The sequence below is a fragment of the Cryptomeria japonica genome, chromosome 9 (assembly GCF_030272615.1).
Source record: "Cryptomeria japonica chromosome 9, Sugi_1.0, whole genome shotgun sequence".
Lineage (NCBI taxonomy): Eukaryota > Viridiplantae > Streptophyta > Pinopsida > Cupressales > Cupressaceae > Cryptomeria > Cryptomeria japonica.
Genome location: NC_081413.1, coordinates 204,106,538 through 204,130,942, shown reverse-complemented (window position 1 = coordinate 204,130,942; position 24,405 = coordinate 204,106,538). Strand labels below are relative to the sequence as shown.

At 35.4% G+C, this 24,405-nt stretch overlaps 1 protein-coding gene across 1 annotated transcript; it reads right to left on the bottom strand.

Annotated features, from left to right (window-relative positions):
- Positions 1-9,498: 9,498 nt before the first annotated feature.
- Positions 9,499-14,742, bottom strand: LOC131038840 (NAC domain-containing protein 71). The gene is made up of 3 exons (XM_057971397.2): positions 14,311-14,742; positions 12,212-12,489; positions 9,499-10,253 (listed from the first exon to the last, which is right to left on the bottom strand). Exons 1-3 carry the CDS (start codon positions 14,462-14,464, stop codon positions 9,738-9,740), a joined length of 948 nt encoding a protein of 315 aa, XP_057827380.1. The 5' UTR covers positions 14,465-14,742; the 3' UTR covers positions 9,499-9,737.
- Between the last annotated feature and the right edge of the window lie 9,663 nt (positions 14,743-24,405).

Below are 24,405 nucleotides of genomic sequence, written 5' to 3'. Positions count from 1 at the left end.
TTTCAAAGAGAGAGAGATTATTAAAGATATATACATACAACTTTACTAAATTAAAAAATATATAAATTTATCATTTAAATCAAATACATCAAAAATTCAAGAACATGATATGTAATTTTTAAGTCAATAACAAAAAAAATTGGAGTTACATTTTATTGAAATGTATAGATATTTTTGTGTATATCAAAATTAATTTTTTTGTTCACTAAAACATGGGCATTGATACAAAATGGAATGTAACTTCTCTAAATTTTTTGACATAGTTTGTTATTGAATTCCATATCTCAAAAAAATAAAGGTCATTGTATTTTTGAAATGGGCATATGATTATAAAACTATTAAATATGTAATATGTGATCCTAAGGGCAATGTCATATGTACACTAGGATGTTATAAGGGGTCATATGTGGTCCTAAGGGGTCGCGCATGTTTTAAAACACATGTGTGACCCCTTAGGACACTGTACATGTGATCTTAATGGATCATATGTCATAGACACTAGGATGTTATAAGGTATCATATGTCCAGTCCTAAGGGGTCACACATGTACAATGTTAGAACACACATGCATGACCCCTTATGACTGGACATATGACCCCTTCTAGGACACTATCTGATCCTAAGGGGTACATGTTGTATACAATAAGATGTTATAAGGGGTCATATGTTGTCCTAAGGAGTCACACATGTGTTAACGCATGTGTGACCCCTTAGGACCACATATGACCCATTACGACACAATGTGATAGACTAAGGGGTATTTCATTCACACTAGGATTTTATAAGGGGTCATATTAAGGGGTCACGCATGTGTTAGAACACGTGCGTGACCCCTTAGGACCACATATGACCCCTTAGAACACTATGTGATGCTAAGGGGAATGTTGTATATACACTAGGATTTTATAAGGGGTCATATGTGGTCCTAAGGGGTCACACGTGCGTTAGAACACATGCATGACCCCTTAGGACCACATATTCAACCCCTTAGGACACTGCACATGTGATCTTAATGGATCATATGTTATAGACACTAGGATGTTATAAGGGGTCATATGTCCAGTCTTAAGGGGTCACACATGTACAGTGTTAGAACACACATGCATGACCCCTTATGACTACATATGACCCCTTCTAGGACACTATGTGATCCTAAGGGGTACATGTTGTATACAATAGGATGTTATAAGGGGTCATATGTGGTCCTAATGGGTCACACATGTGTTAATGCATGCATGACCCCTTAGGACCACATATGACCCCTTAGGACACTATGTGATGGACTAAGGGGTATGTCGTTCACACTAGGATTTTATAAGGGGTTATATGTGGTTATAAGGGGTCACACATGTATTAGAACACATGCATGACTCCTTAGGACCACATATGACCCCTTAGGACACTATGTGATCCTAAGGGGTATATCATACAGAGTAGGATGTTATAAAGGGTCATATATGGTCCTAAGGGGTCACGCATTTGTTAACACATGTGTGACCCCTTAGGATGACATATGACCCCTTAGGACACTACGTAATGGACTAAGGGGTATGTCGTACACACTAGGCTTTTATAAGGGGTCACATGTGGTCCTAAGGGGTCACGCATGTGTTAGAACACGTGTGACCCCTTAGGACCACATATGACCCCCTAGGGTCCACTATGTGATCCTCTATGGTCCTAAGGGGACGTAGAGTGTCATCAGGGGCATAAGTGGTCTTAAGGGGTCGTAAGGGGTCATGCAATTTTAAAAACAAATTGACAAATTTAAATCAAACTATTAAATTTTCAAAAGTTTTTCTAAAATGCTGAAAAAACAATAAATATACAATTATTTAATTAAAAAATTAAATTAACAAACAAATTATTTATTAATTTTTAAATAAATTTAATTAAAAAAACCATTATTAAACAAAAATAAGGGTTATTTTGTGTACGTAAAATAATGTAGGTTGAAAGCTGAAAGGTGAGACCCGTTGGCTACTACAGACAAGGAACGGTGACATGGTGCTGACATCGGGTTTGCTCTAACCCCCTCTGGACACAGAAAAATACAAGTTTGAAAATGATAGTTTAATTATCGTTTTCAGTTATTATAGAAGTTTGAAAAAAAAGCAATTTAAAAATGGGTTCGATCGAACCCGTTAAAAATAAATATTTTAAAGCATTTGATTGAACTTGCAATCCACTTCGGGTTCGATCGAACCCGTGTCTAGTGGTGGGTTCGATTGAAACTTGAGGGGGGGCTCGCTCGAACACCCCTAGTTCATTCGAACCCCCCCCCCCCCCCCCCCTCGGCCCCCAACAAAATTATCCACCTTCGCCAATTTCCTTCATTGACAAAAGTGGGAACCATTAATGTGGGATAGCCCCCCCTCAACTCTTTATTAGTGTAAACTATCTCCCAATCAGCTAGGAAAATATGGTTCATCTTTTCCATAAGGGGTTCACATAATGAATGTGGGCTATATCATGTGCATTCATGGAATACTAAAGAATCCCCCTATTTTCAAAAAATATTTCCCTAAATTCCTTTTTTGTCACATCCTCCCAATACATATCCTGAATTAAAATCCCACCTATTTTCACCAGATATTGTATTTTTTCATAGCTTGAATTAAAACCCACCTATTTTAACCAAATAGGCAATATATTGTTTTCAATTTTTGGTATATTAAACCCCCCAATACGAATGTATGTGGTATAATATTTCCTAGTCAGTGAAGCCCCTAAGATCCTTTTCATTCTTGACTAAATGAGCCTCCTTTAGATCTATTCAGGCTTCTTAGTCCAATAAATGAGCGTGCAAAAAAGAGAAAGAAGGTAAATAGGTGCTCTTTTGAGAGAGGCCTTAAGAAATTGGAGTTTCCTTACATTACTCAAAAGAGAACATTTCTAGCTAGCTAACATTTTTTCAATCCATTCTTATAGAGAGGACTACATAAAACTATCAACTTTCCTAGAAGTTAAAGGTAAAACTAAATAAGAAGTAGAATTGCTAGAAAAATGACACCTTATTAAACCAAAAATATGGGTCTATAGGGAGGAATGAAGATTTATGAATAGAGAGCACATTTTTCCAAATTAATCTTCTACCATGAAGCCATAGCATAATCAAACAAAATAGAGATCTAATCACCCTTTCCTTGAGTAAGGAAGCATTTCCTGGAAGAAGAGTTTCATCCACAAATTTTTGGTGGGAAACAACTTGGGGGAAAGAGGAAGGCCTAATACCCTTCAAGAGGCCTCTACTAACAATTTTTTCAATATTTCTTCTAGGATCATTATCCATTAGAATGAATAATTAGGAGGAGAGAGGATCCCCCTACCTAATCCCTCCAAAGATCTAAAAGAACCCTTGAGGGGAGCGATCAATAAAGATAGAGAACATAAAAAAATGAATAAAAACCTTAGCCATCTTCAAGATCTTTAATAGTTTTTAAGTATAGATATATGCTAATTTTGTAAAATAAAATTTTCTCTAATATGATGAATTTCTTCTCTACACAAAAATCATAATTCAAAAAAACTTAGAATTTTATAGATAGTAGCATCCTTGCTAAAACCAAAATTATTCTCCATCTATTAAAAAATATTTTTCAATTGAACAATCATTTCCTTTTGTGCTCTAAAATCTTTGTTTTTAACTTTGATTTTTAATGTTTCTTAAATATAAATTTATCTCAATTGTGTAGAATTGTTTTTATCTTATATGATCAATTTCTACCTTCCATTCAAAATTTTTAAAATGTAAATTTTCTCCATCTCTTCAATAAAAGCCTTTAAAGCAACGTAGCAACAAGGATTATAAAAAAGTAAAGCTATTGTAATTAAATAAACTTTTCTTTCCTACACTGGTTCAAGAAGGCACATTTTTAGATTGACTTGCATTCCAATTTGTATTTTCTAAAACTTAGTTTCAAGATGCAAGTCAAAATAAGTATGTGTATTTCTCTATGCTTTGATTACTTTAATATTGGTTATGAAAAAAACATGATGTTATCTGGTTCCATTTATTATTTTGAGGCCAAATGGAAAACTTAACTTTATTTTAGAATTGCATGTTTATTATCCATTTTTTGTAAACAGAAATTAAACTTTTTGTTTTTTAAATATAGTTATTTTTTTATTAAAATAAGTAGGGAATGGCCCCAATCCGTTATAGATGGCAAACATGAACTATCAAAACAATACTATAACCAAAATTGTCACAAAAATAGAAAAATAGGGCAACCAACAAAGTAACAACAAGAGGTGGAGTTGATATAAATATTTTGTATCAAAGCTTTGGGGATGCTTATCTACAATAAAAACTAGAGAAGGTGAAGAATTGTTAGTGGAGAATTTATTTTTGTGTTGAACAATTATATAGGTAGATCCATCACACGTTAAAAAATAGTGCTTACCTATAGAAGAAAAAAGTGGGTTAGCAGAAAAATAGCTAGAAAGGGTAGTATCATTCAGATCAACAACAATATTACAAGAAACATCATAAGAATCATTAAAACCATTATTATTGTTAATAACCATTCTTAAAGCATTTATCTAACAAACATCAACTAGAAAAAAAAAAAGAAACCCTACATGCAACATCTATCATTTTATTGTATAAAGAAAATTTACACTAGAAAACAACACACTAGTAGGTAAATCTGTAATAGGATGAAGAGGAGTACAAATATTCAGAGAAAGAGAGGTCCACAGATCCTCAAGCACATCAACTAAACTAGGAGGAGAGGAAACAAAAAATTATGAATCATTTGAAACAAAATCATCGTCAAAAACATCACCAAGAAAAATAGTAAGATGGTCACAAACAACATTCTTGCACTAGGTTGAGGAAGATTTCCTTGGAGCATTATGTGAGAAACTAGAGGCTAAATGCCTAGTAGCAAAATAACAATTGAAGTGAAAGGGGATCCCCTCATAATCCACTAGTTGACACCAAGATCTATCATTAACCTATAAGACAATATTACCTTGAAGAAATTTAGATAGATCAATCGTTGTGAGAACACAAGCATAGGAGATATGAGAAAAAAATAGCAGTAGCTATATCCACTTGTATAGTAAAACACAAAGCATTTCAAATTGCCTCACAAGCATATTTACTCCAAAATTTTAAAGGGAGATAAGACAGTTTGATCCAAATAGAGGCAACATCAATCAAACCTTTAAGAGGGTTAAAGGAGGGTATCCAAGGACAAAGAAAGAGAGGGTGTGAATCCCATGACTAGGCATTAGCCTCAAGAATAACATCCATGTCATCAGTAGAGTCAAAACTAATAACAAAGAAATCCCTAGAATAAGGCTAAATATCTATCTTATCATCCACTAAAGGGAGGCAGTGTGTAGAGATTCACTAGTTTAGATTCGATAGAAATGGCCATGATAAGTAGGAAAAACTACCAACTAGGCTCAATTTAGAGAGAAGAATCTTATTGTTTATCACCTCTTTTCCTCAAACCACCTTCGGGGAGGTATATGAGAAAGAAAAATGTCCAGCCTTACAGAAGGAATCCCTCTCTTGAGAAGAGCCCAACATTATTTTTCTCAACAAGTCAGTGTATTTTCTTTGATGAGAGGCAAGGAATAAAGGGGCAAAAATACCACTAGAAGGATTCTTTCCAACTTTGTCAAGGAAAGAAGAAGCTCTAGCAAGAGAAGCCACAACATCACTCAAAACACAAGAGGAGAACCAAACAAAGCCCCCTGCAATAGCCACCAAGCAAGAAACACCTAAAGCCACACCAAAAGGACCTAAGGACCTAGTAGGCGAAACTCCACCAATGCATGAATATAAATATAGAGGTGCAACCTTAGAAATAGATTCCCATATAAAACCCAAGTCCACCATCAAGTTGAGCTCAGAGAAAGAGTTGATGGGTGGGAAGGGTGATTTTAAAACAATAGAGCAATAATTTTGGTAAGAGACATCAGGGGAGTTATCCTAGATCTATTCTAATTAAATATAGTTTATGTTAATTGGATACAATATATAAATATATTTAATTAATATAGATTAATTAATGGTATTAATTAATATAGTAATTAATAACATTTATTTTTCTAGTTCGAATATAAATGAATTGTATTTAATAATTGATATTCTACAATATCATTGTAAATAACATAGTAAATTTAGTTTTCAATTATATTTTAAAATGAAAAATAGAAAAAATAGAATTACATTAGAAGGTTAATCACTAGACTCATCGTGGATACATTAGAAGGTTAATCACTAGACTCATCATGGATCTCCACTATCCCTGGGGTGATTCTCCTTCAATTTATGATCTAGGCTCTTCCTATTTATAAGTGTTTTGTTCAGGTGGTTCCTTATATTTCCTCAAGAAGTTTGATGCTCTTTTGTGCCAATTCCTTTGGGGTGGTAATTCTTTTCCACCCAAATAGAGCTTAGTTAAGTGGGAGTCTATCTACTGGCCAAAGATAGAAGGAGACCTTGGTCTTTGGTCAGTTATTCATAATGAGCGAGTTCTAGCAGCCAAATTATATTGCCGTTGGTGCACTAGTCAAGATTGGGTTTGTGCTTGCATTCTCAATCATAAGTATTTACCTAAAGTTAACGTTTTTGATGTGCTTCATTTTCGATTGGAGGGAAAGGGCTCTCTGATTTAGCATACTATGAAGAATGGAGCTCAATAGATTAAACAACCTGGACTTTTTTAGCTTTGCAATGAAGGCCCAAAAGCTCTTTTTTGTCTTGATTCATGGGATGGTAGTCCTTCAATCCTTTACATGTATCCGTTTTTGCAGCCACTTTGTGATAGTTTTACTATAGTTGGTTGTTATACTGTGGCAGATTATAAGACTCTGTAGAATTTAGGAGCGGTTGTTGGTTGCAAGGGGAAGGACCCTCACAATTTTTGCTAGGTGGGTCAGAGGAGGCTAGGCAAGAGTTAGCTAAACTTTTTGCTTCCCAAGAGTTTAATTCTTTGTCAAGGAAGGATACTTTGGAAGGATACTTTGGCTTGGGGTAGGAATTTGATTCATAAGTACTCTACTACTGCAGGTTCCTTGGCACTTGATAGGAAGCTTTTTGGGAGTATTGGGGTTCCCTAGTGGAAATAAGCATGGAAAAAAAATTCTTGGCCTAAATGCAACTGTTTTATGTGGCTAGTGGTTTAGAATCGATGTCTTACTTGGAATAATTTATGCAAGTGGGGCTTCCATGGTCCTTCTATGTGTGCATTGTGTTGTAGGAGTGAAAGTGTATTTCTCATCTTTTCTTTCAGTTCTCTTTTGATAGATCAATTTGACACCTTTGGTGGGGAGTTTGGAAGCAGGCCTGTTAGCATGTCTCCTCTTTAGCTGAGTTTTGGGCATGTTGGGGTAAGTCTCTAGTTAAGACTTATTTTATTTAGCTTGCTTGAGTTCTTGGACACACTTTCATTGTCCAATTTCATTATTTGACATATTTGATTGGAAAGTAATCAGTGGATCTTGAGCAGATTATTCACACACTCTGTGAAACTGTCTTGACAAAGTGTGATCTTGTTTTAATTTTTTTAAGTTCTTAAACTTTTAAAATTCAATAGCCTTATAATATTTATCTTCTATTGATACTCTTTCTTTGTACATGGCTTTAATTTACTTATCTTGAAATGCAGAGGTTGGAGGAGCGTTGAAACCTCAGGTTAGGTGCTAGTCCAGATTGTATTACTGTTTGTACAGCCCTTGAACCCATTCCTTATCTAGGAAACCAAGATGAATGAAGAGATACGTCAAGAATAAGTGATGAACGAGATAGCTCACCTGAAGGAGGTTGTCAGGTATGGTAGGTAAGGAGCCTCTGGAAAACCCTCTGCTACAGTTTGAGAAATAAAAGATGAGTAGGGATAATCACAGAGATACAGAAATAGAGAATTTTTGGCCTTTTGATACACGAGGAGTGAACGGTAGTCTTTATTTAGTATCAATATATTGGGGGTTTATAATGGTGTACAATGGGTAATGGTAGGCAAACTTCAGGTCTGGCCTCGTTGTGCCGTATTTATTATTAAAAAAAACAGTCACAGGAAAGAAATGATGACAAATATTAATGAGCAAAATGAAAACAGAATACAAAAGACTTAATGCTATTATTTTCAAATAGAAAGATAAATACACAGTTCTACAAACTGTTTTTTATGAACACCATTCACCACTTTTATTATTCTGAGCTTTGACAAAAATAGGGTAGCTTTATATAATCAATGCTCAATACAACATTGTCTTGACATAGAAATTGACATAGAATTTAATTAATAAAGGACGGTTTTCTGTCCACCATAGGAAACTTGGTATGACATGCTGAAGTTTATTGAATAAATTACTAAGTGCAAACTAGAAACTATGAAACAAAATAAAAACTGCAGGTTGCAGGCAGTGATGTATCAGTTTCCAACATGGGTGTCTGAGATTATTACATATTTTTCATTTGGTCCTATTGAAGCTTCCATCTTATGTAGCCTTATGCGAACTCTTCTTTTGGGTGTACCTTCAGATGACACATCTTGCTGATAACTATGCAATGCTCGACTGTGAACTCGTAATTGAAGATTTTGAAATACACTCTAAATAACTATAGGCTGTTATAAAAAACAGAGAATTCGCAACAACAAACACTGTTTGCTATAACAGAGAATTCACATCAACAAACAGAATTCGATGTCACACTAAAATAAACATCTTTTACTAATTCAAAACAGCAATTACATCATTCCTTTATATAAAGGTCTTCCTCATTCATTATAATTTGCAGACTCGACAACAAGGAAGATAGACTTGCAGTTTTATGCATAGCAACTAAAATACTTAAAAATATAGAAATTACTATCTACCAAAGTTACCAAAAAAAACCACTAAAATCAAATTTAGAATGTCTCTCCCAAATCTCCAGGACGACCATTGTTGAATTCACTCTCAAATAAAAGAGAAGAACCACAATTTTCAAAGTCATTAAGTTCTATATAGTCACCATTCAAGATGTCAGCATCGCTATCCTCAGGGAAAGAATGATCCACATTAGAATTCTGAGAAAAATACGGTAGCTTTATATGATCAATGCTCAATACAACATTGTCTTGACATAGAAATTAATTAATAAAGGACGGTTTTCTTTCCACCATTGGAAACTTGGTATGACATGCTGAAGTTTATTGAATAAATTACTAAGTGCAAACTAGAAACTATGAAACAAAATTAAAAAAGCAGGTTGCAGGCAGTGATGTATCGGTTTCCAACATGGGTGTCTGCGATTATTACATATTTTTCATTTGGTCCTGCTGAAGCTTCCATCTTATGTAGCCTTATGCGAACTCTTCTTTTGGGTGTACCTTCAGATGACACATCTTGCTGATAACTATGCAATGATCGACTGTGAACTCATGATTGAAGATTTTGAAATACACAGTAAATAACTATAGGCTGTTATAGCAAACAGAGAATTCGCAACAGCAAACACTGTTTGCTATAACAGAGAATTCACATTTGATGTCACACAAAAATAAACATCTTTTACTAATTCAAAACAGCAATTACATCATTCGTTTATATAGAGGTTTTCCTCATTCATTATAATTTGCAGACTCGACAACAAGGAACTCTTTATAGAGCTCATAATAAAGATAGACTTAAAGATAGACTTGCAGTTTTATGCATAGCAACTAAAATACTTAAAAATATAGAAATTACTATCTACCAAAGTTACCAAAAAAAAACCACTAAAATCTAATTTAGAATCTCTCTCCCAAATCTCCAGGACGACCATTGTTGAATTCACTCTCAAATAAAAGAGAAGAATCACAATTCTCAAAGTCATTAAGTTCGATATAGTCACCATTCAAGATGTCAGCATCGCTATCCTGAGGGAAAGAATGATCCACATTAGAATTCTGGGAATCCAGACATGCCTGCAGAATTTCCTCTATGATCTCTGTTTGTTCAATATACTCATCCATTTCTTCACCAGTCAAATATCCATATGTAGCTTCAGGCCTAGTACAGCTTATATCAGCTGGAACTTGAGAAAAATCATTGTTGTTTGGTGGAAACCATCCAAACTCGGAATTTGATCCTAAACCATTTGGCATCGAATCAAGTTTAGACCCATCTTCAGACTTGTCTTCACCACAGGAAGGAATTCTACTTTTAGGAGATGAATCAAACTTCTCAATTTGTGTATTTTGCAATCCACCACTTTTTGCAGGAAGTTCGTACCTTCTGAGAACATGGCATAATACAAAAGCACTCTGCAGAACAGAAGAAAATTAGGACCAACATTTGCTTTACAAATTGCTAATAATGATAATAAATGTCAACAATATTAACATGTTCAAAGTAATTAAAAAATATTCTGATTCTTAATATAATAAAAAAATTATAAATGTTGACTCAATTATATGATCTCATTATAAGACTAGGGGTAGACATCAATTAATGAATTTCTGTCTATTCCTGTCTGCCATATACTGGAGGGAAATGCGATGAAAAATGTTTTCCATTTAGTAGAGGGAAATGAGATAAAAAACTCTCACCATTTCAGAAATCCAAAGTTGCTTTGGCTTGTGAAAATAAACAATGCAGCTTTTTCTTAGAAGAGGTCCATAAAATTTGCTTATTCATTGAGACCCTATTAAAGACCGAAGTTCCAGTCTTGATTATTCAAGCAAGAGAAATGGCACTGTACGGACAATTGGTGTTTGTCATTAGTTATCTCAGAAACTTATATTCCTTTCACTAATGTGAGAGATTGACAAAAACAACCTTTTATTGTAAGTGATTCATTTGACAATACAAACTTTATTAGAGGACTAAGCAAACCATCCTTATTTTCTCCTTACCCCTTTACCATCTTATTTTCTCCTTACCCCTTTACCATCTGAAAGAGAAAGTAGAAGTGCAAAACTCAAAGTAAATCATAGAGAAATTCAAGGCAACTTAAGCTTGTTGGTGAATATGAACAAAACAGCCTCCGTAGAAATATGTTTACATGCCATCGTACACCGTTGTTGCCTATTTATCTGGAGGAGAAGTGAATCTTAGAATTCAAACAGGGTCACCACTAATATAACAAATTCATGTTGCTTTGGCATGAGAAAGAATGAACATAATGGGATTTATGAGAAGTATGTCATAATGTCACTTATTTATTTCCTCTTCGTTAAAAGAACGAAAGAATCCCGCCACATATAAGATTGTACATTCAAAATGCTTGGGCAATGAGCTTCGCAATGAAAATAATAAATGTAAAAAACAGCCAAGTTCAAGTGTACAAGAGTGGCCAACATTCTAATAAGTAACAGCCAAGGCAATTTTAAATCATATGTAAGTGCAAAATGAATTCATACTATCCTTCTGTACGTATTGTTTTACCTAAAATTCATTTAAGTAACACTAGCACTTCTATTACTGCCGAAGCCTACTTTGGAACTTCTATATGTATATAAGATTAATATTATCATCCTCACAAAGCAGAGAGTTTAACTATAAGCTATAGAAAAATACTGATATTCACCTATTTATATCACCAACATCATCAACTCAACATGCATTCCTACTTATATCGCCAACATCATCAACTCAACATGCATTCCTACCAAGATTTTAAAAAATTGATTGAAAAAAAATTGGACTTAAAAAAGTAAGATGTTCATGAATCACATTGCTACTTATCACGAACAGCCCTGCCTAATGTTTGATAAGAAAAGAATTGTTTAGACCATATATTTGTAAGCATTTTTCCTACGATGGGAAAATCCATTACAATAACAACATTCAATTGAACCCTATCAATCAAAAAAATGCTGAACGGTCCTGCCTTGCACTCATTTTTACTAACATGGCATTTATGCATCAAAAGTTCATTTTTCAAAACTATCATATTTCCACATTCCATTGAGTTAATGTATATAGTTTCTGGATTTGATTGAAACTGTCTACATTATGTTCATTTTTATTTTAAATCATCACATTTCTATGTAATTAAGTCAATGTATGACAAAGCATGAGAGAGGTATGCGAACATGCATTTCTATGTATCTATTTATTAGGTCAATGTTAATAGATGTAGGTATAAAAAAACCTTAGTAAAAATAATTAAAGGTTAATGGATATTTATGTTTTGTCATGGTTTTTCTAGAATTTCTCTATGGAAATTATTGTGAACTTTGTAACCCTCGACTCTCCAGCAAATTAGTCAGAATAATACCTGTAAACCAGCTCCTGCCTTGAATTCATTTTCATCAATATGGTATTCATGCATCATCCATTCAGTTTTTTCTCCAAGTGGAGGTCTGCCCTTATAGAAACTTAGAGTCTTTCTTACTACTGTTAAAATTGACTGAGAGTGAACTGTGTGGTAGCTTCCTGTGGTCTTCCAATAGCCAGCTTCAGTAGCCATATTATCAACTGAACCGCCGCGATACTTCCAATCGCAAGGACTAAAAAAGTACCACTGTTTGTTACACTTCGGCAGAAAAGATCTGTCTGCAAAATTGCAAAAGATTCAATTTAAGAATGATTAATTGAGCACAAGTTGCCAACTTTTACATGGACAAACATGCTTGGGAATTTATTTAATGCGAAAACATAATTAAATTTTTCAGGAAATTTGACATTAGAGGAAAAGTTAATCTGCAAAATTGCAAGCACAAGCCATTATATACTACTTCATCAAAATTCATTTGATACTCTAAACTAGTGAATCATCGCTATTTATCCCAAAAAAAAATTTCCTCTAAGGAAAGCATCTGAATTCAGTGAACATTAGGCACTATGGAAGTCATTGCCTTACAGTGGAAACTACAAATCTCTCTATGGAGAGCAATAGATGAAATCTATTTCCACATATTACAGAAATTTTAGAGCTCTTTGGAGAATATTTTTATCTCATCATGGGCTAGATATAAGGATGATAATAATGTTACAATATGAAGCTCTGCTAAATTTTGGCTCGATATTAGAAAAGCTGTTCAAATCTATGAGGCATTTAGAGGTCTGATCTACCGATAGTTTTCTCACATAAAGCTGATTAAGACTGCTCCATTTGAGCCATATTTTAGGTCTTTTTAAGCCTTCCTAACATTGAAAGTGGTACTAACTCAGAAGTCACCTCATGCTATATACATATCATATAGCAAGTTGAAATAGATCAGCAGTCAATCCATTTTTCTGAAATTAATTCTAAACCAGACAGTCAAGGAATTTCATAAACTCGTTCTCTAACTTAATCAGTTTAGAAATTACATTAATGTCTACCATGTGAAACTCAGTCAATAAACTCAAAATACAAACAACAACAATAACAATAGCATGAAGGAATGAAAATGACCTCCAACTTTTTAACAGATAGAGGGTACAAGGTTAAAGGTTAAAGCCAAAAATTCATAAACAAAAGAATTATATTAGAAATGTACCCAACTAAGATAAACCCTATATATATCCAGATACAATCGATTTCCAACTAATCTGTATCCAGATACGAAATACAAAGAACATTAAGGACTGTCATCCTCATCAACCGATATAAAAACTTTTGTGTCCTAAAACCTTGGATTATAAGTTTTTATGCCCTAAACCCTTAGAATATATATTACAACACATGTTTCTAACAAAAAAATGTCATGTCCTAACTACAAAATTCAGCTGTAAATCTCACTCTTGACAGAAAACTAAGAGGTTGTAACTATCAAGAGGCCGCTGCATGTCTTATTCAAGTATTACTTACAAGATTGACATTCAAAATCGAAGGTTGACATTCCATTCGCAAACACTTGACAGAGTAGTAAGAGGTTGTTGCTATTAAGAGGCCACTGCATTCACAAAACCTGATTTGAATGGCCATATACGAAACCTGCTAATTTAATCAACAAGCTATCCCACAAAAGAGGATCCTGATTTAATCATCAAATTAAGCCACCGACCAGGATGACAAATTTAATCGGCAGACTATCCCACAAAGCGAGACGACTGATTCAATAAGCAGATTATAACATAAACCAGGATGACTTATTTAATGAGCATATTATCGACCAAGATGCCAGAAGAAAACACTTTAAGGTAGACATATCTATCCTAAGAAATAAACTTATTTTGATAGATTTATCTAACGTTTGCTATTTATTTGATTGGTTAATGAACGGTTAGGGCCATTCCCACACAGAGTTATCATGGAGTCACCGGCATGATTGGAAGCCATAACCCAGTTGTCCTACCCTTAATCACAGCCCTTATGCAAATCTATCATAACATATTACAAGCATTTTCAAATCGATGGGTAAATATACAAATACAGTTTAGATTCTTAACCTGGCAACTCCCAAGGCTCGCATTTGTAAACATCCACCTCAGGAATCACATCCAATGTTTCCTTAATGCCACAGTTTTTCCGCTTCAAATACTCAAGTACGAGCTCTCCTTCACTTGGATTGAATCTAAAGCCAGGTAGCACAGATGAATCCATTTGCTGAAAGATACCTTCTTGAAAACCAAAAGAACAAATTGGACGGCGATCTCAGCTCAACCGTGAGAATAATGGAAAAGGCCCTGAATCTCCCCTTCTATCATTCCATACTTATCTGAATTACTGGCGTGCCGCTTTTCATTTTTGGGTATGTGCATTTATTTATTTATTTAGATTCCCTAGAAATCCCCCATTGGAAAATTAGCTTACTGTTTACGCCAACTACTGTGGTGTAAACTAGGGAATGGCATTAGAGAAAATTGGCCCAAGCTTTCCCTGCACTTTGACGAAGAGCAGCTACTTTTCCAATCAGCAGTAGGCATTTGTACGTAAAAACTATCAAAATGAGGTAATTCATCTCTAAAGAATACATGTGAGACCGGTTTAAGTAAAAGGTGGTGGTTTAGGTTTTAAAAGGTCAAAGAGTAATTATCTTGTTTACGGGCTTAAAGTGTATTAACAAAATTGTTCTGTATTTTGTTGGTTATTGGTTTTAAGTAAAAGATATTTTAATTATTATTTTTTAAATAGGGTAGTTAAGAATATAGTTTTAGGATATAGATGTTTTAATTTAGTTATTTTTGTAATCTAAATATTTTATAATGGAATATAGTTTTGTGTTCATTAAATATAAATTATAAAAATAATCTATTCTATTTGTTCAATGTTCTTTATACTAATCTATGTTTCAATTTGTGTCATAAGATGACGTCAGTCTTTGTAAAGATAAGGTGTAGAACATATAAGACAATTGAGATGACATCTTAATGTTTTAAATGTAATGCTGTAAGAACAAATAAGGTACTTGAGATGACATCTTATTATGAGGTGCTTCAGATGACATCTTATTCTGAGGTACTTGATATGACATCTTATTCTCTTAAATGCAATTCCCGACATAATAAAATATCGAGATAGTTTAACTATTTTCTATATGATGTTAGAACAGATGTTAAATGTCATGCCCGACAAAAAAAGATGAAACAATTTAACTCTTTTTTAACATGATGTAATAATAGAGAAGGCACTTGAGATGTGGGACTATTAAAAATTAAGAGCGTTTATATTTAATAATAGAGAAGGCACTTGAGATGTGGGACAAGAAGATTTAAATGTGAGACAGTTAATTTATAACTTTTACATTTTACAACAATAAGAACGTTCAATGTGGAACCATTAATTTCAAACTTTTAATAGCAATGAGAAAAGTATTTTTTGAGATTTTCAGCTCTAAAATAGCTATTCATGATTTATATTTTATAGGGTTTTCACAAAAATATTTTGTAATGATTCTTAATAACTTGATCTCACTTACAACTTTACCTAATATGACAAAATATAAAACAATTTAATTTTTTTTTAATTTAATATAATTGAGATCTTTTATACAAATATTTGAATTCTTAATTTTATCTTTAACTTGCTTTAAAAAATATTTTCCATAATCAGATTAATAATTTAAATCAAATTACCTTTAAACTTTCATATCATAAATAACTATCTATTACAATTTAATTTTCTAGATTAGAAATACCTTTCTCCTATCATAACAATACATTAAATTCCTTGACCTAAAATTTCTTAAACAAATAATAAAACTTCTATTATAAATAAATACATATATAAGTTAAATATATATCAAAATAATTGAAAATATAAATTTTAATCATAGATACAACCTTACGGCCATCAAATTGAAACCAAACATGACAGAGTTAAAAAGTCTGGTTTGAAATTAAAACGAAAAAAACACAAAATCTGGTGTGGAAGGATTCATTAGAAAAAAAATGACTGAAACGTAACTCGATATTGTGGAGAGGCATTGTTTCTCCACAATTTGCGGTTTCGGGCAGTGTGAGAGATTTTCCTTTATGAGAATATAGATGGATCTCGATTTCCTAAAGACATTTGGTCAAAGCTTTAAATTATATTCGTTCAAACTCATTTCCTTTTTATTAGTTTTAATTGCAGAAGTCTTTTTCCACAACCAAAGATAAAACTGAACAATTCCAGCCAAATCCTGATCGCCAGCGTTTCGAACCAAATTCCAACACAAATGGAACAATCTACAGGTGGCACAACGGAATGAATGTGTGGATTTAGTTTTATTGCACAAGATTTTTCCACAACCGATCTTGACTGAACTTAAAGCTCAGGATCGCCAGGATTTCGAGCCAAATTCCAACACAAAACGGAAGAATTGCAGGTGGCAAAAGGGAATCCAATGGCACGGGATTTCAGAGAAGGGTGCATGCGATGTTTAATTGCGGAAGATGTTGAATGGAAATAATAATGCCAGGGTTTGAAACTTTGAAACACAATTGGTGTGATTTGCAGGTGGGAGAAGAGAATGAGAAGGGTATGGAAGGATTGGCATCGTAAATGGAAACTAACAGCCTGGAGTCATTGAGACAGGAGAACGGTAATTGAAAGCTTAAATGATTAAATTTGTTTGGATTTTCTAATTCAATTTTATTTTATATTTAATTATAAGTAAAAATTATATAGAATCCAACTGACCATAATAAAACTTAAAGCAATGATAATTTTGAAAAAATCATTTCTTAATTACCTCTAGTCACAGGCGGATGTAAATAAAAATAAAAATCATGTAATTTGAAATGCATTTGGCTGCGAGAGAATTTGTCAACGAAAATAAATATTTAATTTTTAAATGCAGTTTTTTTAAAGAGGATTCAATTTTATTTATTATTTTAAAATTATATAATTTTTAAATATAGTTTTTTTTCTAAAGAACAAAAAGCATTTTTTTATTATTATCATTTTTTTAACTTTTAAATATAAATATTTTTAATTTTATAAGCATTAATATTTTTTACTTTATTTTTATTAGTTATATTATATTAAAAAAGAAATATCTTTCTTAAAAGTTGACTTGATTAAGGAAAGTTTCTAAATTAATCTTTAAAAATAAAAAACCATTTATTCTTATTTTTTTAAAAATAAATTAATGTTTTTTTAATAATATTATAAAATAATATATATATATATATATATGATAAGTGCTCTCTATTATGGGGATAGCGCCCTATATTGATAATAAACAGAATTACATATGCATCAGCTCCGAAAAGGATATGGCCCAAACTATAAAAACAAAAAATAGTCAACATCGAGGCACATGCAATACCACTACACAAGCCTCAGAATAGTTGCAACGCGATCACCCAAAGTTGCCACCTTTTCAATATTGTTATTTAACAGCCAGCGCAGATCCTCATTCATCATCCTTCGAAATGGGCCCAATTCGCCAGAGGAGACCCCTGCACGAAATACATCCCAAACATTGCCCATAAAATTTTCCTTCTTCGACAGCAATTCTCTCGCAGCAACCTGTGCCTCATCATCTGAGTTTGAAACATTAACATCGGAGAGGAAGCACGTAGGGTTGAAGAAAGGGCCCAATATGCTCGCCCACTCCTCTTCCAGTTCTATGATAGCGTTGCCTACTGCATTGGCATCTACATCCCTGACAAACCCATCCATTTTCTCAATGCATGCCTCCTTGGAAGGAAGAGTGTCCACTAACAGGCAAAGAATCATCTCGTAGATGAATCTATCGCACCAATACCTATCTCCACTGAGCACCTCCTCAACAATCGCAACGATTGTTGCCTGCCCTTCAACATCAGTGTCGAACAGGCGGTCACATTTCTCTACCAAAGGCTCCTCACAACACATACAACTCAGCCCAAAGTGATGCACCATGATTCTGTGACAACTTAGAAGAATCTTCCTCAAACACCAAACCAGTCTTTGCAAATTACTAATCCAAAAAGTGCCCTATGAATCCTCCATACTTCTTAAAATAGCCGGTCGGGAAACGAATTCGAGGTTTTTGCCCAAACAAAATCAAAGCAAATCTGCCTCTACTGTCTAAGAAAAGAAAGGAGAGCACCATATTATGTGTGTGTCATCCCCCACACCACATGAAGAAGCTCTCAAACTCAGCTTATCTTCGAAACACGCAAAGCCAAGGAATTAAGTCTACCCAATCCCTGCCCTAGGGATTGATGATTTCTCCCGGATCAAGATCTGCAGCAAAGCATCCGAAATCTCATCTGCCAAAGACAACTGTCTAGAACATGGAGTCTATATTCCCATGTTGGCCAACCAATCCGCTACTGAATTGCCTTCTCGTTATGAGTGTGTAAAAGTACATTCAGAGATGTGCCCTGTAAGATGTTGGATCCTAGGGATCCAACAGTCTAGCTTCTAGTCCGTGAATCATTGATTAGATATGCCATTGAGTATAACCTGTGAATCACCTTCAATCAAAACCTTGTGAGTCCCTTTCTCTATACACCATTCAAGGTCTACCTCAAGTGCAGTTAATTCAGCAATGTTGTTGGTCAATACTCCCATCGGGCCAGATTTAGCCCCCAACATATCGCTAGACTCATCGCGGATAGTTGCCCCATATCCAGACTCACCTGGATTCCCTTTGCAAGACCCATCGAAGTTCATTTTCAAAAACCCAGGGGGAGGAGGAGTCCACTTAATATTTTTTCTACAAGATTTCGAATCAGAGAATTTGAAGTCATTGCACTTCAATAATATCCGAATGTTTTCCATCTCCATGTCCCATTTTTTATATGTTTTATAAGTTCTACCAAGGGTCTTCACATTAACTACTTCTTCAATGGCATGTTTGATCTTTGAAATGATGACATCAACTTCCAAGGCCTCGTCATTAAAAATTTGGTGGTTTCTCTCCTTCCAAAGATGCTATGTCAATGTAGATGCACTCACAACCCAAAGAATACCCCATTTAGAAGACTTTGCCGAATTTGGCCAAGAACAAAGGAAGTCTTCTAACGACTGATTCCTGACCAGATGACACTGCAAACAATCAAGGAGACAGTCCCAACACCGCTTTGCGTAGGGGCACCAAAAAAGTAAATGTTCGACCGTCTCTCCATCCTCCTTACATAACGTACATATACTGGGTCCTGAGATACCAATCAACTTCAGTCTCTCCCTTGTAAGAATACTTTTGTGTAACATGATCCACAAAAAAACACCCACCTTGGGTAGCACACTTTTATGCCAACACAATGCCCCGAGCCACTCAATGTCTTTCTCTCTGTGTCTTTGTAATTCGTAACCCAGTTGCACTTATTATAAAATGATATATATTTTTATTATATTATTTAAGTGATTTGGTGAGAAATTATATTGTTTTATATAAATTTTATTAAATTATGAAAATTTTAATAATTTTATTGTTAAGTTGTTTCTTTTAAAACACAGTGTGAGAGTTTGTTTCCTTAGGAAGAATGTAGGGTGGTCTTTGTTCTATAAAGTTTAATTTCAAATACCTGTTGTATGTAGGAAAAGCGGGTCGATAGAACTCAATATGTGAAAAATGTTCCAAAATACCTGTCCACACACACACACAGGACTTCTTGGTGCAAACTATAGAGTCATGATGTATCACTCAGCTTCCCAAGGTTGGTCCCATGGTTCTCTATCTTACAATGTCCCTCAAACCAATGGTTTTGCTCTCAGATCATTGAGCAAAATGGTTTAGGGATGGCAAATGTAAGAATGAGGGATGCTTTGATAGATTCTAGAATGGAATGCATCCTAAGCTATGCATGATTCTAGAAATGCAATAAACTAGATTATAAGATGACAAGGTTAGTATAAATACTATCCTAACATGATATATTAGTCTTTGATTGAGCTAAATGATAAAGAAAGTATTCTAAACATGCATATTTAGACTAATTTCTATTCTAAAGAGAGGCTAAATGATGAGCATAAAAATGATATATGAAAGCTTCAATGTATTTGAGCATAAGTGTGATACTACAAACTTGGATTATTAAAATGGAGGAATGAGAGCTCTATTTACAGCAAAAACAAGGCAATGGATGGTTAGGATTGAAAGAGTTGATCAAGGGTTGAGTTTGAAAGTTGGAGATCCATGTTTGCAATTTGCACCAATGAAATGGCAACAAGTGTCAACATAGGGTTGGGTTGAGAGAAGGGGTTGGAGACATTAAATGCCTGAGAAGACCTTATGGTTATCTAGAAGGTAAGGGTCAAGCCTAAATTAAGATTACCCAATGGATTAAGAGTTAATCCAAGGATAAACCTTTGTGCAAATGATTAAGAGATAATCATGGTCAAAGCATTAAAGGCTTGATGAGACCCTTGGGTTGGATGAAGGTTGAGTTAAAAGAAATTCTTTAACCATGTAAGAGGGTTTGAATTAACCATTAATGGTTATTGAAGACTTTGGGGAATAAAGTGGTTGAAGACTTGAAGCCTTTAATGGTTATCAAAGACTTTGAAGATTTGAGAAGTGACTTCCCCTTGCTTAGGGATGTGACAAAGTTTAGAAGATGAGTTAGGCTAATTAAAAGCGATTAGAAGAGTCTAGAAGGGATTAGAAAGGGGTTTAGGAAGGCAAGTGGGAGATGTAGGATTTTGCAAGTGGATGGAGGGATAATAGGATTTAATCGAATTAAATGATTTATTCAATTTCGTTGCAATTTGGAAAAATTAAATAAATTAGATTTATTTAATTTAGGATAACTATTTAATTAAATTTGAATTTAATTAAAAGTGGATAGGGGGAATTTAATTGAATAAAATGATTTATTCATTAAATGGGTATAGTGAATTTAATTTAAATAAATTGAATAATTTACTTAATTAAATAGAGGAATGCGGGTAATTTAATTAAATTGGATTTAATTAAATAGAGAAATGAACATAAAATATTCATTTAGGAATATGGTCATTTTTATACGTTTTCATTTTGCCCCTCTTTGAAGTGATGTGTGTGCACATGTTATTTCAAAGAAAATGATGCGTTATCATGATTTATGATCAAATGCAATTTTTGTGTCTCTCTTTTGATTTGCAAGTCGTGCCCCATATTTGATTTGATGCGTGATGCCCCAGATTTGATATTTGATGGTGATGCCCCAGATTCGATATTTGATGGTGATGCCCCCTCAGGAGATGAATCAATATATTGAAAATTTTGATTTAATTTGATGAGTTGTGTGTGGTGTGTAGGATTTCGTCGATGTAAAATGTGTGTAAATTGATTCATCTCCTGATAATGTACAACGTATAGGGTATAGGGGAGACCGCGACCATAATACATGTCTTTTTAGCTAACCCTAATTTCATTTTTCTCCTATAAAAGGGGAAAAGGGCTTTGATTTGATTCATTTGTTCATTGTTGACTTTGGAGAAAGAGAATTTGGTCTGTAGAGAAAATGCCTATTCCGTATTCCAGACACTGTTTCGAGCGTGTTCGGATGTACCGGAGACCTGCAACGTATGGACCACCAGTAAGTCAACATTTTTGACCCTCTTTTGATTTTTGATTTGGTCGTTTTTGGTTGTTTTTTTATTTTTAAAACTTGGTTTTAGTGTTTTAGCGCGTGAAAGTCATAGATTAGCGCATACGAAGTTTTAAGTAGCGCATCCAGTCAAACTTTTAGGGTCGCATCTGAAATAAAATAGGGTAGCCCATAGGAAATATAGGTTAGCGCATAGACGTAAAATAGTACATGGCAATAGTCGGGTAGTGCGTCAGGTCAGCAGGTTAGCGCGTAGGGTAGACCTAGCGCATAGGGGTCACAGGGGTTCGCATGGGTAAGGGGGTTTAGTGTGTAGGGTTAACCTAGCGCGTAGGGTCAAATAGGTAGCGCCCGGGAGGTATAGATTAGCGCGTGGGTAGGGTTTAGCGCATAGGGTGGGTTAGGTGGCGCATGGGGGGAACGATTTAGCACGTAGAGTCAGTCTAGCACATTGGGTGAATAGATTAGCATGTAGGAAAAATAGCCTAGCGAGTGGGAGAATTTTAGCGCAGCGGGAGTTTGTTTTAGCGCATCTGGAAAAATTTTTGCAAGATGAGGTGGTTTGTAAATTTGTTGTGTCATGTTGTCATGATTTTATGGATTTGTCCAATATTAGTGTCAATATAACTTGTTTTGATTTGCGATATTTCAAGTTATGTATAGATATCAATGTGGTGTTTTGATCAAAATATGATTTGTTTACGTACCCTGTTTCAAGTTCAATGTGTGAAGCCTGATTTGTGTTACAAGCTGATATGGGTTGGAAACTTGAGTTGTGTTACAAGTTGATATGGGTGGGAAACTTGAGTTTTTTTATAAGTTTATGTGATTGTGGAGACTTGAGTTGTGTTACAAGTTTTGATATGGGTTTTGAGAACTTGAGTTGTTTTACAAGTTGATATGAAATGATAGGATTTTGAACTTGATGGAGATGAGAAAATTGTTTCATGTTATTGATGTGAGTTTGATTTTGATATCGTTGTGTTGATGTGGAAACGGATATTGGATTTGTTTTTCTTGTTGACAGGAGCGATTGGGTGTGGTGCAGTCGCAAGAGAGATTTCTAAGACCGTGGTTATTGATACCGTGGTTGACCCAAGCTGATCTGGATATCATCGAGAGATGTGGGTTGACCTCCCTATTAGATATGCCTCGGTTCACTGTGAACCAGAGGTTACTGACAGCATTGGCAGAGAGGTGGCATAGCGACACGAACACCTTTCATTTTGCTACTGGAGAGATGACAGTCACACCAGAGGACTGTTATAGGATCCTGCGGATTCCCGTAGTAGGTGCACTATTACCGTATGAGCAGTCGGAGGAGGGTGATATAGAGGCTCTTCGCTGTATTTTCCATGATGAGACAGTCTGTGGTTATGAGATCCCATGGCAGGAGTTCTTAGACCTCGATTACGCACCCTTTCCATCTGTACTAGCAGGGTTTATTGGTGGATTCCTTTGTCCTGATCGTAGGTCAAAGGGATTCTCTGTGGGATGGGGGCTGGTATTGGAGGAGATGGTCACATAGGGCCGGAGGTTTTCATGGGTACAGCTATGCTAGCCCATCTGTACAGGGGCTTACATGAGGTGGTATACCTTGGTTACGGTAGTTTGTCAGCTGGCGTGACACTGTTACAAGTATGGTGCTGGGAGCACATTCCAGTGGCGAGGCCACTAGCAGACAGAGACAGGCCCGTTGGAGCAGCATATGCCTATGGATATAGGGGTCTAGTTGTTCAGCGCAAGCTGGGCAAACTAGAGCATTGGAGGAGAGTACTCGATGATATTGATACGGTCACATGGCGACCGTATACAGGATGCGAGGTGTGGGCGGAGGATGAGCTGGAGATGCCCTTCGTATTCATGACCAGATACCTAATCGAGAGGACCCCTTTTGTTATAGAGAGGTTTGTGGTGACCTGAGTTTTGAGACAATTTGGGCGCTAGTAGGGTATTCCGCAGGGAGCTTGCCTATATGCACGGCAGAGGCAGGATGTAGTTGATTGGGGTCCAACCATTGATAGCACAGTTGCGGTGGAGGAGTTTGTCAGGTTGGTAGGGCAGATATGGGATTATGCCTCAAAGATTCTGGATGCGGGCATGACCGATTAGTTTGCCAGATTGTTTGCTGCGCGGGTGGTGGCCAGGATATCTGATCCGGAGGAGATGCATCCAGCTTTTGATTCTGATGATGAGGAGGGAGAGGGAGATGATGATGATGATGGAGAGGATGGAGGAGGAGGACGAGGGAGACGAGTCAGAGGGAGACAGGGAGAGAGAGGGAGGAGAGGAGATAGGGGTGTGGAGAGAGTGGTGAGACAGGGGGTGATAGATAGGGGGAGAGGTGGATTGGCTATTGGAGCCAGGGGAGAGGGGAGAGTGGGGGAGGTGTTAGCTATAGTGGGGGGCACTGATGAGGTGAGGTGACCAGCGCAGAGGAGGAGGACGGATGTGCTCCCACCTCTAGCACCGAGGACAAGAAGAGTGGGAGGGGTTGCCCCTGCACAATTACCACTACGGGTTCGGGTCCCTACACACGTTGAGGATGTGCAAATCTGGACCCTACAGGTGACTGTACAGCAGCTACAAGCA

Coding starts and splice junctions, on each gene's coding strand:
- LOC131038840 (XM_057971397.2), bottom strand. CDS start 14,464: ATGGATTCATCTGTGCTACCTGGCTTTAGATTCAATCCAAGTGAAGGA. Junction 12,490..14,310: donor CGAGCCTTGGGAGTTGCCAG/GTTAAGAATCTA, acceptor GCAATTTTGCAG/ACAGATCTTTTCTGCCGAAG. Junction 10,254..12,211: donor AGGCAGGAGCTGGTTTACAG/GTATTATTCTGA, acceptor TCTGTTCTGCAG/AGTGCTTTTGTATTATGCCA.